Source organism: Anopheles gambiae, chromosome 3 (assembly GCF_943734735.2).
Source record: "Anopheles gambiae chromosome 3, idAnoGambNW_F1_1, whole genome shotgun sequence".
Classification (NCBI taxonomy): domain Eukaryota; kingdom Metazoa; phylum Arthropoda; class Insecta; order Diptera; family Culicidae; genus Anopheles; species Anopheles gambiae.
Genome location: NC_064602.1, coordinates 29,120,742 through 29,138,901, shown reverse-complemented (window position 1 = coordinate 29,138,901; position 18,160 = coordinate 29,120,742). Strand labels below are relative to the sequence as shown.

The 18,160-nt window shown below is 42.4% G+C and overlaps 1 protein-coding gene across 1 annotated transcript in view; it reads right to left on the bottom strand.

The window, feature by feature from the left end:
• LOC3291935 (zwei Ig domain protein zig-8) overlaps nt 1–17,748 on the bottom strand; it is a 30,168-nt gene extending 12,420 nt beyond the window's left edge. The window contains exons 1-4 of the mRNA XM_061657551.1: nt 17,027–17,748; nt 8,924–9,004; nt 5,453–5,688; nt 5,226–5,342 (exon numbers count right to left, since the gene is read on the bottom strand). Of these exons, the coding sequence (XP_061513535.1) occupies nt 5,226–5,342; nt 5,453–5,688; nt 8,924–8,969 (399 nt within the window). The 5' untranslated portion in view covers nt 8,970–9,004; nt 17,027–17,748. The remainder of the gene's footprint in view (nt 1–5,225; nt 5,343–5,452; nt 5,689–8,923; nt 9,005–17,026) is intronic.
• Between the last annotated feature and the right edge of the window lie 412 nt (nt 17,749–18,160).

Below are 18,160 nucleotides of genomic sequence, written 5' to 3'. Positions count from 1 at the left end.
TCTGCATTCGTGCTCTGTAGCGGGTAGCGTGTAGGGAAGGCGACGATAACAGAAAAGCGGGCACGGGCTAAGGACAATTAGTCTGATCTGTATCCCTCGATAAGATGCCGGCTCCTTTTCTGCTCCATTTAAAGCGTACTGGTGGAGCGCAGGGGCCAAGAAAGAGAGGATGAAAACGGTTCCGGACCGTTGCTTATCACCATCGGCCAAAAGACGTGAAGCTGGGCCCGGATGTGCTGATGCAGTGCAGTAAACGAAGAAATCTACAACTTGTACACCGTTTTGTGCGTGCGCCCCAATCTCTCGCTTTTATGCATTCCTTTCTCTGTCTCTCTTTCTTGGAGCGTGTTGGTATGTGTGTGTGTGTGTGTGTGTTTGAATGGGGTGGTGCGTTTTTGTTTGACATTCAATTCCACTCTGTTTGCGGATACGCTTTTACGATTTAGTAGCATGCGACATTTAGAGGGAGCGACGCAAAACCGGAACGTGTCCGATGAGGGCGGAAATAATTCAACAAAAACTGTCAACTCTACAAATATCAGTTGGAGGAAAACACACACACACACACACACACAAAGAGACCTTTGCAGGAAACAGTCGGCAAATGGTGATAAAGTAAGAAAATCATCACATTCAGCTCACACAAAACCGGTGGCAACAGGGATAAAAATGAGCGTGTTTTAAAAACTGACACTCGGAACAGCAAACCAGCGGCTTGCAAGGTACAAGGCATAAGCGGGAATATAGGGAAGCAAATAATTAAGCGTAGATTAGCAAAAATAACCATGGTACGGTTTTGTGTGACGATTTAGAGGAACTGTTGGTCATTTTAAAACGAAAGAAAATATATGACCAACTGAAATGCATCAACTGGGGAGTGCGACAGAAATGCCAGCGTTTGTCTGAGTGGCTGTCAGTTTGGATAAATGGAAAGCGGATATTTTGCGGACTGATAATAGCATTTTCAGCAGAGGAGGGAACTCGGTACGATTCTTTCATTCCTTGCAATGACTCTAATGCAAATCAATGGAATAAAATTGCATGGAAATCTGAACGATTCATGGAATCAAGACTTCATGGGTCTTTTTGATAGTCACTATATGGAAGATGTAATTAACTTCTTTCTCGGAAATTGACAAAGGGTATCAACATTTGAAAACAATCGTATGCATTGCAATCATTTCCAGGATTTTCAATGTTGTAGTGGAACAATTGCGATCGAATAATTTAAAATGATAGAGAGAAATTGCAAACTGTTTACGAAAAGATCACAGCGAACAGAAAATTTTGCAACTTTTTACTATACAGTTTAATAAAAGTTTGTAACATTTTTTTTTCAAGTTTACAGCAATTGTTTTTACAATTTTGCTTTTTGTATTTTTGTATTTCTTATGTATTTATTGAAGTTGGCTTTACATGCCGCAAAGTCAAGCAGAAACAGGAAAGTCTACAAATATAGACTAATAAAAGGGGTTTGTCGAATATTATATATTAAATTCAAAATTCTAACAGTGGATTGATTCAATTTTAACGTTTTAAACAATCATTTAATAATCTTTAAATACATTTTCAGAACTAAGTTTCGATTGAATTTAGGTTTCACCGTTGTTAGCCCAATATATTTTATCATTTGCTAAATTTTGAACTTTGTTTAGTCAAGCTGTTGTTAAAAAGTCAAAAGATAACATGTTATAGCAACACAAACTCCTAAATTAGTCCTAATTTGACCGTAATCTCAACAGTAACTGGATATAATAAACAAAGGAAGACACACACATAAAGAAAACAAGACGATAAGAAAAAAATAACTGAGTTAACAGAGCAAAAAATTATAAATATTAAACATCAATCGATTTAACAAAAACAAGAGTAAGAGACCGATACAAAAAACGAAGAGGATACATAAAGCAAGACAGATTAGCTTATAGAAAACAGTTATACGTAAATACGTAAGCAAAAATTGTTGAATAAAAACACACATTTACAGCATGTTGAGCATTTTATTTGCACAGAAAGTTATGAAACAAAATCAAATTAAAGTTTCTGATATTGAAAACCATCCCAATTGACACTTTCGAGCATGAATAATCGGGAATTCGTGCAAATTCTCTTAAACTGGAGCCTTACTCAATTGACATTTTCGAGCACGAATAATCGGGCATTCGAGAAAATTCCCTTAAACTGGAGCCTTAAACTTCAGAATTCTGAAAAAGTCTTTTAAAATCAACTGTGATGCTTCTTTTTCGTTACTTTCTTCTAGATTCACTCGGAAATGATGTTTCCTATCGTTATAGTTGGCCATGTTCCCATTGTATTCTTTAAAAAAATTTTTTTTTATAAAATAACGTCACACAAAAGAATATTTTGTTTTTCATCAGAAATACATAGCTATGAATGAAAAATGAGCTCGACAGCATCGTCTATCGATAGAGGAACGTCTAATTTACGAACACACCAAATCTTGGCGCTTTCAACACACTTGATCACACACAAAATCACAATTTCAAGCGTATCGAGTACTAATCGAACAGAAATGGGAAAACAATTTCGAGCAAATATCATTTGGGACATATAAAGACAATTTAAATCATTGTGAACGTGTAAACAGTATGCTTATAATATCCCATTATACAGTTGAAACAGTTCATCACAAACCATTGAGATATTCCAATACATGATTAAAAGTTTCATACTCAAAATTTGGTCTTTCGAACCGGAGTATCCCTTGTCTATCGCATTTGGGGAGTTAAATAATCGATTAATTTTCGTTGATTCACCATGGAATTATAGAGCATTTATTATTTCCTGTTTCACACTTAAGTGTTGCATTTAAAATAAATCTATTCGTATGTTCATTAATTATAGTTGTGCTCCTAACCCATCCATGTTTATTGGTCAGCTCGTTGTTGCTGGCAGTGACGCCGAAATCCTTTTTAGTCGTTCTAAGTAGCACAATCCATCCACTATCCCTAAACGGTTTGTTTTAAAATCCCATACACTCACTCCATCGCCCATCCCCCTCACTCCCATTAGCCAACAAGATGGATTGATTGGATGAACTGGTGGGCATCCAGCGTGTTCGAGGGCAACATTTATCATCGACCAAACCCGACCGGAGGTCGCCAGTGTAATGCTTTCCTGTTTATAATAGTTTTATTGTACCACCGGGCGACCACTTCGCATTCCGAAGTGTGTTGCTGGGTTGTCTTTGCGTTTCCTACTTCGTTTTATCCGCATTGCTTTCCGAAACGAATCCTTCCGCAGAAGCAGCTGTGTGGTGAAAGTGTAGGGACGTCCCGTTTCTTTGCTGCCACTCCGCACCGCAAGCGAATAGCAAACGGATGATAGTAATTAAACTCTGGATAAACGCAACCCATTAGTCACACGAGCTAGTGATTAATATTATTGCCCCTGCCCCGAAATGCTCTGCAATGCATTCGTTCTATCTTCTTCTTTTTTCTCTCCATTCGAGACATTGCTTCAGTCGGACTGTGTGACTGGCGGGTTTGTGATTCTTTTCTTTTCGCCCTACTTAACCCTTTAACCCCTTCCGTATCGCATCAGGCACGTTCGGGCTTCCATCTCTTTTCGGACGGTCGGAATGAATTTTGAACGAATTGCAAAGCAGTACGATCTGGCAAAACAAAAGCCCTTCGCTTCCGGAGGCCAATCGGGAGGGGGCACGTTCTATCATTTCCAGTCCATTTCCGCTAATCATCAAGCGCGGGCAGATTGGTTTGTTCGAGTGGAGCGAAGGCGAAGCAGCAAAAAGCTTTTACTGAAGCATTACCACAAAGCAGGGGGGGGGGAGTAAGTAAAGTAAAGAGGGAGAATGTGGGAACCAAGAACAGAGAGAAAGTTCAATTTAGACACGGCCTTTTTCTACAAATTATGCCTTGTGCCCGAAACTCAGACGCCTTGCCGGCTCGGTTCATGCCGGTCGTGGTCGATGGTGACACAATGTTTTTTCGCCTTGGCTCCATTTTCTGTGCCAGCGTCTGACTTAAGCGCGTGACTCAATATATTTATCACATTCCTTTCCTCCGCATTGCCATGTTGGGGGAAAGAGGAATAATACCACTCAAAATTGATCAGCAACCCGCCTTCAGCTGGGCGGGGAGCAAGAGCCGGAGGAAGCTTTTCCAAATATAAGGTCGATAAATTAACCGATAAACATCTTAAACGGATCCGAATGAAGTACGCGCTGTTTTGGTGCCGCTAGAAGCAAGCAGTAAGTCCTGCCCGTACTCCCAATTCAAACTGTGACTGAAGCTGCTGTACTACTCGAGTTTTCCGAGAATTGTGGCTTGTGGCGCTGTGTGAGAGCGATTGTTTAATTCCACAGTGCCGCTTCCGAAGATTAGCAAAATTGGCCAACTGGCAGAGAAATCACGTTCACCGCCACCGTGCCACCGCCACGAACGCCTTGGCCGTGCCCTTGGCCATATTTATGTGGCCTAGAGACCGTAGCCACTTGGTTGGGACTTTGCGACACTTTAAGCGGATCTAGATTTAAGGCGCATTTACGGCGATCATCCACGGCAGCAGCTAGATCAACCCGTCACGATACGGTGTGTCATAATTAATGTTCCAAAACAATCGCAATTAAGGCGCGCGCCCGATAAGAAACTAATCTCGCCCGGAAAGTGCCATCTGTGGCAGGTGGATCATACTGCGGCACGGGGTGGGAAGGGACTGGAATTTATTTAACCACTTACAAACGAGCGAAATCGTTACCCCTTTCCAACCTTGAGAACCTTTGGTTTGAACAAACCTCCTGGTTTGAAGGGCAGAAGGTTTGAATGACGCTTATTTGGGGCTGGATTATTTAGCGCAGCCTAGCCAAGTTTGGTCTGCGTGTGTGGTTGTGCGTGCGTGTCAGCATCGTTCTGAGTGGGTGGGCAATGTTATGCCAGCTTAAATTCAATTTATTTTTATCACTTTCATTACACCGTCGCATATTTGGGTCCCAACATTTTGGGATCTTACCGGCATAATTACCGGTCAGGTTCATGACCGACAAGATGGCGAAGGTTGTGTTTTTTTTGTGTTTGCATCCCAAAAAGCAGACAGCTGTAAAAGCTGGTTACGTGACAGAAAAATGACCTCTTCATCCCCACACCGCACAACCGGGTTGGATTCGCCACCGACAGTGAATGGGGCTCGAAGTGTCGCTGGAATTAAAATTCTAGCTTTCCGAAGGAGGCGACCGCACGCCCACTTACCTTCAGCGACCAGTCGTCCAGCTGGGGATTGTGCACGCTCTGGTAGCGCTGGTCCGAGGTGTACGTCGCCTTGCCGACCGTCAGCAGATGCAAATCCCGATGCCGGATCCACGAAACCTATAGTGCGGGAGGTAGGGGGGGGGGGAGATTTGGAGACAGATGAAAACGGATATTTTTAATTAAATCATCCCAATCCCCTCGTGACCTCGGCCGGGGGAGCTGCTTACCGTCCGATTGCCCAGGTTCCGGACGCGACAGTTGAGATAGGCCGTGTTGCCCACCAGCGCGGTTACGTTCCGGGAGGCCGAAATGTCAAAGTAAGGGCCGCGATCGAGCGGACTCTTCGCCGTACCGTCGTCGTTGATTTCGTTGTCGTCGAAGGAGGACGTCTGGTAGTAGTGCTTCGGTGGGGTGTACGTGTGCGGCTCGTCGATGTCCATGGTGTAAGAGCAGTGAAGGCGACCTGGAAAAGATGGGGTAGCGGTAGTGCGAAGTGAATAATGATTAATGAGAAGTAAATTCAGTCATTGAAATAATGGACACGAATTGGTGTTAAAGCTTCAGTGAATGCATCTAGTGATAATTGGAACCATTTTCTATTATTTAGAAGCTTTTCATTAGTTTTGAAGCATAAAACCTTGTCCTTAGTTTTATGTCACAATAATAGTTTATTCTTTTATTACAAATTATGTGTACATTGCAGATTGAACGCAATGCTGTCGTGTAATTTACTCTATCGTTATCAAAACGAAATGATTTGTTTTTCAAAATACTTTCTAAAGCCGTGCCAGGCATCATAAAGTGTGCAAAATGGTTCTCGTGTATTTATTTGACTCTACAATCATTTCATTATTACACACGCGTGATTAAATGGGATATTTTTTTGATAGAGTCGGTGTTACTATATCTATCTAAATACTGACATGATACGATGAAATTGCGTTGGGAAATTGTTTGGTATTATTTTTTAAAATTGCTTTTTTTTGTTATTAAATTATTTTGATTTTGGAAAAAAAGTCTTTTTTTAGCATGGAGTACAACAAATGAATGATATTCAAGTAAACCTGAAATAAATTGAAATGGTATTGGCACATGAAGCTTTCATTCTACAGTATATCTCCAGCTGTCAAAATATCTTATTTCTGCGTGATTGATTCGTCAGAAATTGATAAAAATGTTCTATATTGCATTGCTTGCAGATTGAAGTCAAAACTTGAATTTACGTTTGTGGTTTGTCATTCAGCAATTTATGATTATTTATTCCCTTTCCTTGGTAAAACTTGGTTTTTATTTTTATTCTTTTGCTAGAAATTGAAGCCAAAATGCGTGAAATTTCAAGAAATTTATTAAATATTACATAAGTGTCCAAATAATCGTTGGTATAGTAGTTTGTAACTAAATAATTTCCATCGTCAATAAGCTGTACTTCAAAAAATGCACTGCAAACGTACAGTCAAATTAAAACATTTCACAAAATTTGGAATATTTTTACCAATGCGTTGCGTCAGTGTGCCAGTTTTCTTTTACCGAATCAAGTTTGTTATGGATGTCACTACCAAAAATGTATAGCTTGAGCATGTTGGTTTTCATTTCTCTAATTTTTGTGGAATGGTTGGTCCTGACTTTTGAGAAGGCAACGAAGTAGCTAAAACGATTCCGAACATACTATACAATAATATATTCGATCGAGCTAACCGGTATCGTAGCTACGAAGGTTCGATACGTTTCCATGGTAATCTATTTCATTTGTTCGGTAAAAACGGACAATTCTTGTGATTCGTAATCCATTCTCATGAGATGAAACGATGTAGTTTGCATTCGAAGCAGTAGCATCAAACAAATAAAGCTAAACCCTTTGCATTCTGAGTAAATTCCTGGGAAGTGTAGATTGGTTTCAGTAGGTAGCTCCTATGTTGAATTGGCACTGGAAATAGGCTGTCTGATACTTACAGTGGTGGCTACTAAATATAGAACATGTCATATTTTCTCCTGTTCCCTGACTATGGGACTTCCTTGATAGTTGGACAACTTATAGCAAAACGTTCTTGATATATTGGTGAGAACACGCTTTAATTATGCTTCTGCAAATGCAAATATCTTAAAGTTTCTTGTAAAGCCATACATAAACGAAAAAAAGGCGTGATGTTCATGAGACTCACTGAAAGCCGAACAGTCTCCATTGCTAAGCGATTTAATGACTTCGATTTAGTGCACCAGTTAAAAAAAATCAAAATAACATATCATAGCACAATATTCATCGATCTGTGAAGACAATATTCCGATAGCTGCAAATTAAAATAACAGACTTTCACAAAAATGTACTTTACTGTAAGCTAGACACTTTTTGAACAAGATCAAATTGCCTGTTAATTTCCTAGTAGCTAAAAGCTCAAAACAATGGGGCACTGGTTGTAGCTGATAGTTTTGTGCAGTACCAATACCAAGAAAGATTTGACTTTTTTCATGCATTTTCTCATATCGAATCATTACTCCGAATTTAGAGCTCATAGAAATCAAAATCCCTTCCAAAAACATTCCCCTTTTCATCTTCTAATTACAATTACAACATGCAACACACAAAACGCATCCTCAGCCGTTCACGTTCGCTCACAATTCTCAAGCACGCATCCTAAATACGCCACCCTCAACACGGATGCTTGAATGACTTGGAAGCAGTGTTTTCACACACTCCCCTACAATGGCATAACAGTTTACCTTGTTAAAATCGAAACTCTCGCTATTATGAGCTTTTACTATAACAGCGCTTCGAACGCATATGCATAGTAAAAAGATAGCAGGTAGCGCACGCTACGCTACATCGAGTGCTTCCCCCCCAGTGTCTCTCCGGCTCCATCACGAGAACTGAAGTATTTAATTTATGGGAATTAAATACTACACGAACAAGCGCCCAGCCTTCAACCGGGAAACCGGGTTCGAGGCCCGTCATGGCAACGAACAGCAACGCTCCGCAAACCATACACACCGGAAGGTTTATTTTCACGGTGCGCAACGTATGCATACAGACCGGGGCGGGCTGACGGCTTGTTGCTGGTGCTGTTTCCACTAGCAGCCTTCGGTGCTTTTCCCCTCACTGCTGCTCACTCTTGTGCTTGCCGCTTGTACCAAATTAATTTGATTTCCCAGGAAAAACGGTCCTACCATGCCGAAAGCCGTTTGCCAACTATAAAGTATCGTGAATCCGAAGAGGCGTGGAGTGGACGCGGGAATGCGGCAAGGAAAAAGAGGGAGGCACAAAATGGAGGGTTTAGGAAAAACATGGCGACATAGTGTAGCTGCTGCACAAAGGTACGAAGGTAGTGTCTACTGCTGCCGGTGTTATTAGTGAAAATTGCAAAACCACAAGCAAGCATTGCCGCTGGTGGTGTGCTTTCCGCGGAAACGGTCTGCTGCAGCTAGCTAGGCAGAGAAAAGGCCCCACGGAAGGCCGACCGGGAACTTATCTAGTGTAGTCGTGGTGATGGAGAATTATTCCCCCAAACGAGATGAGTTCGAGAGGTAAAAGTGAAGATGCAAAAAGAAACCAAAAAAAAAAAAGGAAAAAAATAAAGTCCTACCGCAACAACGGCAAACCATGCGCCTCTCCGTTTTGTTGAGCCTAAAATGGGGAGGGGAGGAAGAAAAAACCCCGCCCCGGATGCTACCAGCAATAACAAGCTGCTGTGGATAGCGGTACTTACCGTAATTTATATTTAAAATTATCATCACTACCGCTAGCTGTCTCATAGTTGCTGCTAGTTGCGGTCCGTTGGCTTCATATTCTGTGGAAGAGAGGAAAATGGAGGGTTGAAAAAACGGAATGAAAATGATTGCCGAGTACAAACCGAGTACAACCTGCAGAAAACGTTGCTCAGGTGTAGAGCGTTGTTTTTTTTAGCTGCCACCAGTGACAAATTTGGAGGTCTTCATTTGAGAAGCTTTCGTTAATGCACATACTCCGGTTTGTACCGAAGCCTACGCAACGCACTGAGTATTGCGCTTCGCACCCATAACAATCTAATTTACATTTGCCGGCATTTGCCAAACTTGTTCCATTCCGGGTGATGAGCAGACGGCTTCTTATGCACATGAGGAAGAAATTCAATCTCGGTTTTGACTTCACGCCGAGGCACCGAAATTCGCCACGTGCTGTGCTTCTGTAGGTGTGTGCGTAAGTGTGTTTTGCTTTTCCTTTACCTTCTCGGTCGAAAAAGTTTCACCTTAACGCTTTGCATAATGGAATTGTTTACTGCAACCTTTGGGCGTGGACAAGTGGTGGCTTGTTCGCTACACAGTGCACCGGGTAATCCGGCCGAATCCTGGCACTCAAGAGCGCCGCCGCCTCAAGTGTTGGCTGGAATGCGAATTACAAACACGGCGCAAGATTGTTGGCCGCACAAGACGTGCCTTGGTGGACGGTGGCGTGCACAAATAGCAAACACGCTTGTTCTGTCGTGTGTTTGTGTGGAACGAACTTTCACGTACGAACGTGAACTGCTCCAAAAAAGGGCAGTTCAGGTGACAACAGCCATGGTATTCTACTCAGAATAAGCTCACGGCCCCTCGGGGACACAGAATTGGTGAGATTATGCTCTTTCATCAGGACAGCACACGACGGTCACGGTCGGACGGTAACAACACGTGCGGACAGGGATGTCAAACATATGGTCGGTGTCGGTGTCGTAAATGTAAATTGGCAAGGGCCGAAAGTAAGTGATTTTTTTTAAAGAATATTTTTGAGATATTTTGGGAAATGGAACATTTTAGTTTGGGCAAAAAAATCTTGTTGTGGTATTGTGATTGTTATTTTAGATTATTTTCATTGGCTTTTTAATTTGAAAGACAAATCAAGGTTTGCTTAACCCGAAGAACCGACGATTAAAGTAAAATTGACTAATGTTGTGAAAACAAACGTAACTATTTAATAAAAAAAAAGATAACTTCAACTCAACTCAACCATTCAACTATTCAATTAGAATGTTTTTAGTTTTTAAGTGGTTTGAAGATATTAGCAAAAAAGCAATTTCTTTTGTATTTGACCGCTTATATCGGTATTCGCATAAATATTGCCACAGACTGTAGTCTCTCGTTGATTGTTTTTTTTTTGAAAATATGTTTTTTGTATGTGATTATCCAGTACGAAAAGCTGTATCTGTCCTAAGCGTACACCACTGGCAAAGCGTTTAACTGTTGAAGCGGTTATTTAAACTTCAAGCACCTGCCAAATGTTTCGTAAGTGAATTAGTACATTTGGTACAATATTTCGATCTGTGTGATGGTACGAATATATTTTAAAGAACTTCTTTTTATTACATCCCTCTCAGGATCAAACTTTACAATACTTTTACATAGTGAAACTGATCTTGAAATAGTTCACTACTGAACATAAATTATGTGTTAACTTTTTCACTGCTCTTGCTGAAACCTTTACTGATACTGGAGGTATTCGATCATGTTATCTTCTTCTTCTTCTTTGGCTCAACAACCGTTGTCGGTCAAGGCCTGCCTGTACCACTTGTGGGCTTGGCTTTCAGTGACTTATCGAATACCCCCCATAGCAGGATAGTCAAATCCTACGTATGGCGGCACGGTCTATTTGGGGTTTGAACCCATGACGGGCATGTTGGTAAGTCGTACGAATTGACGACTGTACTACGAGACCGGCGATTATGTTATAATTACTTTTAAAAAATCAATACGTTCACTTTGAAATACGGTCATTTCCATAACTACTTTATCTATTTTCAATAAAAAAACCACTATACACAACGTCCCATTATATGAGTTGGACCCTCCTGATGCAAACTTACATACAAGATGAACGTTCTTTTTTATGCGATTTTGCTCTTGTAGAAGCTAATTTTTCACTAAGTCAACACGGAAACCCGAACAAGATAAACGGAAATAGTTACACACTGAGAGCCAGAAGAAAAAACACCCTCTAGAGCTCTCTCCGTCCCTAAACATCGTTTCCAGCCTCGTGGTGGTGTGAGAAAGCTGTACAACTTTTTCAAAAGCTTAAGAGTCTTCATCATCTGTGTCGAGTTGAGTTTTACACATTCTGTTTCCGTCGCTTTTCTGCCGTTCTATCTTCCATTTGCTTTTCTGCGTCGAAAAACATCTCACCCTGTAAAACTCTTGCCAAAGTCCTCGTTCTGCCCAGCGCCGTAAGATCTCAGCCAGCACACCACATGACACGACACATCTCAAGCCAGAGCGAAAGCAGTCCACGAGCACAGCTTTGCTAATTAGTGTCATCTCGACGCTCCACGGCAGGGGAGAACCTGAACGAGCAAAAGGCCCCACACGGTGACGGGTATATTTCGCAACCCAACCCAACGGTTGGGCAAGCGCTTCCGGTTTGAAGCACCCTCAACCCCTACAGCGAAAAAGATCCCACAGGGACATGGGGCTAGGCGCTTCCAACAACGGCAGAATCTTGCAATCGACGCGGCACAACTAATTTGTTTTGTACCGGCCTGACAGTTTTGGGAAAGATCGGCACCGCTGTCAATTTTGTCGCAGCTCATTTCGCGCCTGGCAACGACTGCAGGTGTAGTTTGCTGCTTCCAAGTTTGGCATTGCCCATCATCAGCCACGGGAGGGGGGAATTGCATTTGCAAGATAGTTGTCAAAGCGGACAAGCAAGTTTTGTGCGTTGCGTCATTGAAAAGAGGCGAAGAGAGCCCACTATCAGTGATACAGCTTGATATTTCTTTGGTGGAACGGTCCAAACGCACACGGAGGACGAAAAGAGAGAGGGAGAAAGAGCGAATGATGCCACGAGAGCAGGTCTGGGGGGGATTATCACCCCAATCCGCTCAGGAATTACTGCCGAAGAACACGGAACCTACACCAAAGAAACTTGCACCTAACTTTGTATCGTTCTCGGTCGGCAAACAGCCCATCTACCGGCGCCTGTGTCGTCCTTTGCACCGTACAAGTTTATACTCTGACCATTAATTCAATGTTGGCAAGTGGTTTTGGGGTTTCAGTGGGTGCAGGAGCTTCGGGGCGCAGTAATACGTCCTGCCCTGCGTTGGTAACACGGCACACCTCCACTTCAACTTCTTGGTGGTTTATAATTCCAGCATCTTGGCGCACTCTTGCTTACTCAACCGATTGCGGACTCTGGTTGCTGGTGAGGAAACATTACAAAATAATTAGATTGTCATGCATGTTTCGGCCTGAGAGCAGTGGGTCTGGAAAGCTGATTAAGTACGGACGATGTACGCTTGGGCCTCGCTCTTCCCAGTGTCTTGAAGAAAGCGGAGCCTGCAACGGTGGCTGGTGATTAGAAGATGGAAAATCGATCGACCGCACGGGCAAGGGAGCTTAATTAAGACGACAGCTGACAATTCCACCCTTCCAGCAACTTCCCAACGACAGTAGAGCGGCTCAGTGTGGTACCTCAGAAGACCAGAAGCATTACTTTCCATCGTCATGGAAAGCGTTTTTGCAGTAGAAGCAAACTATCTAGCCCAAGTCTTTCGGCGCTCAAGTCATTAGGTTGTTTTCGTCCGTCCATCTCGGGCGACTACGTGTCAATCAGTATGTGTGTGTGGTGCCCGTTTTGGGACAAACTTTCCACAACTGCTGCTTGGTGTGGCACATGCTGGTTTTACTGCTAATCGCTACTCGTCCTCAGGTGTTTCTGTAGTGCGGTATGATAGTGCATTTACGTGGCGTGGAGGTTAATGAAGATAAACGAACGTCATGCGATCTGCATGGTAAATGTGACTGAGTGTAGTGAGTGTTTTTCTTTCTAGATCCCTTCTCGAAAGCACTTTTTGCAAACAAGCTTCATTAGCAGATACAGCAAAAGTGGTTAACTAAGCTAAACCCCAGCTAAACGCTTAATTAGGTGCAGCTAATGGTGATAAATAAGTGCACCGAGAATGGTCCCAAAACAGGTGAGCACTTAATTGGATGCAAAACTTGTGTTCGATGGTGTAGTGTAGTTCGATTTGAGATTGAAAATAGTAAGCTAAAACATTTCTATTCAACAACATGAACTTTTATTTAACACTGTTCTCTTCCCATGTGGGCTAACCCCAGGAGGTATGCCAAATGTTTTCATACCAATCATTACATTCATTTTAGAGCAAAACACACTGTTCGAATAATGCACAATAAAATGGAATGCCAAGGATTTTGAAATATGTTGCAGCATGCTCATTGTTTCATAGCATGAAATTATCACAAATTATCCTGTTGGAATTCAACCAATGCTCACAATATGTATTAAATTCAATACATCAAAAGATACCGCCTAAAAGTATGCAATATGAGCAACAAAAATGCTCTTTTTAATCATACATAATTCTGTAGCGCTTCCTGACAAAGGATTTCCTACTGTACACATCGTTTTACAAATGCACTGGCGAAGCTCCATTGAGCTCCAAAACATTTAAACATAATTTTCCCACATTTAACGTCTGCCAACACACCAAACAAGGAGCGCATTCTGCAAACTCATGTAAATCCCATCACATTCATCACGAAACTAACAAAAGCCCTCCACGCACCGCCTAAACATAGAAAGTGGCATGTAATAGTGGACTCATTATTTGCTCGGCAAACATGGAAAAAACATTTCCCCTCCCTTCTCCCGCACCACTGTTTGGAGCTGTCGATGGCAAAATAATTGAATTAATTGTTCACAACATGGCGATAATGAGTTTTATAATTTATGATACCAATGTACGTGATGCAAGAGTTTTGCATTTGCGAGGAGCACGTGCCCACCCACCGCCGAGCTGAGACCCTTAATCGGGCTTTTCCACCCGCAGTCCCACCCATGCACTGGGTTGGTGAGAAAGGGAACATAAAGCAGTAGCAGGAGCAGCGGCGGTGTGCTGCAAAAGTGGTCGTATAAATAATAGCCAGTACCCTCATCAAAGCTGTGCAACTTTGCAGCGGGCACAAGCACAAGTGTTGTGCGAGTGTATGTGTGTGTGTTTGCCGGCGTTTGTTTGTGTGCGCCAGTATGACGCAGGGCAGCAGTTCTCTCCCCGAACGAGGTCCGGACAGGTAAATCGTTTATATTGTTTACGTGAAACGTGTTTATTGTTCGTGGCACGCTGCGAAGTGTTTTAAATGGCGCACAAATAAGTGTCGCCTGAAAAAGGGGAATAACCAGCAACAAAAGCAACAATAATATTAATCATTTGCCCCGTGATCCAGGAATCACTCCACCGTGTGTGATAATCGTTATGGGACAGAGAGGGGACCAGGGGCTTCGAGTGGAGCGGTTCTGTGCTAAACATGTTAATACCCTTTCAAAGCTCCATGACAGGGGGGGGGGGGCGCGATTTTTTAATGGGGTTTTACCAACAAAAAAAAACAGCACCACTGTTGATGTGTTTATCACACAATTATCGTGTAGTGCGCCAATGAGTGGCGTTGCAGTGGCAGCGTGTTCGCGATAGTGTCCACAAACAATTTTTTTTTTTTTTTGCTCGACTCTATCGGAACATGAACAATCGTTATGGTTGTATAGCTACATTCGGTACAACGAGTGACTTAACCTTTTCATCTATTTGATGTGGGCTTTGATAAGTTGTTACTGAGAATATTACTTATTTTAATTGCCTGTAACTGAATTACCACTTCACAGTTCACAGCAATAGAGTTGGTGCCAACATTGTGCTACTAATTTTGAAATTTGATAATTTGATGGTGTATCGAAAAGATTTAGTGTGGCAGTTTTCTAACTAATTAACACTCACAGACTGACCCTGAGTTCTCATTTCTTTTTAAGACCACGAAGCTTGTTGCAAACACAGTAAATTCAATTACTTGGTGCAATACCTTTTACCTTTGCGGTATTTTTAGTAAAACTTTTTTGCGTTCGTTTTGAATAACGTTATCACATATTTAACTTGAAATCAACTCAGAATTTAATTTATATTCGACCGCTTTCATTTAACACCAGCTCAAAAAACTGTACTCTGATCAAATTCAATCATCGATACTCAAGAAATAAAACAAAAGTTGGTGGTTTCATCCCCTTTGTCAAGAGCTCATTTTAAAAGCCAACATGAGTTATAAAAAAAATCATTTATTGATTTTAACAGGTTTCATTCTGCATGCAGCTTTATCCTTTCGGTTTGCAAATACTGCAAAACCCATTTGCCAGGTGTGTTGATCCTTTCCAAGAAATGGTATAATTTTTATCTTTCGTGCTTTTTGCTTCGCTCTCTGTTTAAGCGTTTGTTCCACTCTTTTATCGTTGTAAATGTTGCAGTGCAAAGAGCCAATATATTGTATTTTTTACCTATGAGGTGGATTTTATCGCGCTCTGTGCAACGGCTGTGATTTCATTCAGGATCGATAAACTCAATTCTGCGAAACTTACGTTGCAAGCACGTTATGTTGAGTATTTCAATAAAGTGAATTCAATAATAACATTGCTTTTCCCGACCTTTGAGCTGCACGTTCTTAAAATTTTATAATCATTTTGCATACATTCAGGCGTTTTGGCCGGATCCCATGAGGATAGCATTGCAATTGTGGCAATGAATGTAAAAAAAATGTTTCATTTCTTCTTCCCACAGTAAATCATATTCAATATTACTGCCTTTTGATACACATCACTTTTAGAGTTGTGAACAGATTCTCATAAAACAAGCATGGTACAGCAAGGAACGGACCAAAGCTAAAATTAAGCATTTGGTACAATTCAATCTGTTTCATTCCATCGTTAAAAAAAACTGTTCAGAAGGGAAAAGCCCACGAGAAGCACATCAAAGGCTTTCCATCCTCGCATGTAGGCAAGAGTGAATGATTGCGTGATAAGTGAAATAACAAGCGAGCCTCGTTTCACACCAAACAAAACAATTCCGAAAACAAGATTGATCAAACGAATGCTTCAGGATTGTAAATACAAATTGTTTCGTTCTTTCTCTCTCTCTCTCTCTCTCTCTCTCTCTCTCTCTCTCTCTCTTTCTCTCTCCTTATCTTTATCCATTCGCAAAGGCAACAAATGAATAAAAGCCTCCATTTCACGGTACACAAGAGACGCACCGGTGCAAACATTTGATATCAAACCGAAACCTTGCTTGCAGTCCGTTACGGGTAATATAAATGCCCATTCATCTCGGCTCTATCTTGATCTCCACCCCACCCGTGACCACAAGCGGGGTGCCGCTTGTGTTTGATTTCGATGCCGTTGGATTTGTTCGCCCGCTTGGCTTTACAATTTTCCCAAAAGCTCAGTTTGCACAGCACAATGCGAACGCGTTTTATATCTCAACTCGCCAACAAAAAAGTGTTGCCTTTATTTTGCATTTGTTCGCGCGTGTCCGCACTCATTCTGTTTGCAAACAAAACAATCCCTCCCTCCATCGGCTACGCTCTCTAGCCACCCAACAACCAGAACGGTGTGATTTTTGACGTTCGTCACGGCACAGGCAACCGCTTTGGTCGGTCTGTGATTGTGGAGCTGATTTCCATTCCGTTCTCCTTGCTGTGTGAGCGGTGCAAACAATGCGTTGCCGAAATGAATCAAAGTGCGTTTGCTACAAAATCAAAGGAATGGAGAAATTTGCTTTTCATTGGAAGCTTTGCTGTGGTAAGCGCGCTTGGATGTGTGCCTTCCTATGTTGGCGTTTCATTTGCAAGTGAAGGTGTGATAAAGGGGTTTTTTTATTAAAATTGCAAAACCGTCAGCAACCAGGAAAGCGGAAAGTTTGCGTGTACTTGTACCAATATTGTTTGGCACCTTTTTTGTTTTTTTTTCCTATGGCACGTGAAATAAATGTTGATTAAATAAGTGTTTTTGAAATAAAACGCGCCCGTACCTGTGGCTGTCAAGGGAAGCCGGATCGCATTACATCCAGGCGAAGCGTTTCACTGTGAACAGCATTTGTGTACGTTTTATCACTGATGGAAATCACCCGCAGCCGAACCGGTAACCTTTGATGGGATGTGGGTTTTCGTGGGAATCACACACGCACACACACACACTTCTTACGTTTCACGGAACGGGGAAGAAACACAGACTTGAAACGTTATATCTTTGTTTGATGGAATAATATTAAGCCAACCATTAATTCGCAAGAATTTATCCAATTGAACACACACACGCACAGAAACCTTCACATCTTGATGACTTTACAGGGCAAAATGGCACTGTGTTTCGTCTGCTTTGATTATCATTTCCATGGCGAAAGCACACCAAGCAGTGCTTGCTAACCACTTTCTCAAAGCACTCACTGTTGACACTGCCGCAAAGGCCCAGCTGTCAGTGTGCACTGTCTCACTGACGCGACAGCTTTTTGTGGGATAAAAAATAAAACTCCAAAACACCGCTGCAAGTGGCTCGTTAAAACTGTGATCGAATCTTGACACACTGTTTCACACGCAAAACACAGGCTTGCACGCGTTACAAACGACCAGGCGGCTCCATCGCTCCGACGCTAACCTTCACGGGTGCGTACGCACAAAACATACACACACTCACGAACATACCCACGCGCAGCGTAACACAGCGTACGAATCGTTCCCGTTCGCGGCCCACGATGAACTGAAACCGGTGCAGCCGCTGGTCGCTGGTCGGGCCCGTTACTCAACCTTGTCCTTGTGCAGGGTTTGTTTTCTTTTCTCACTCGCTAGTGAGTGGATCTCAGCGCAGCCCGCTCTCATCGTGAGAGTGGCTGAGAAGTTCATCTGGCGAGTGGCGCCTGCTGGTGCGCATGTGCGCGCACTCCCTCTCGAGCGCGACCGGATGTGAGGTCATTGTTGAAGTTTATGTTTTGCGTTCGCCCTCGCGCCGTCTACGGTGCCCTTTTCTGACGCGGAGTTATTTTTCGCCAGCGCAGGAGCGGTCAAGCTCAATAAAGTACTGATTGCTCCCAGCATCGAATCACACAGGGCGGGGGAGAATGAAGCGGATTGGAGTTGTTAGCAGTTGGCAGAAGAGCTGGAAACAGAAT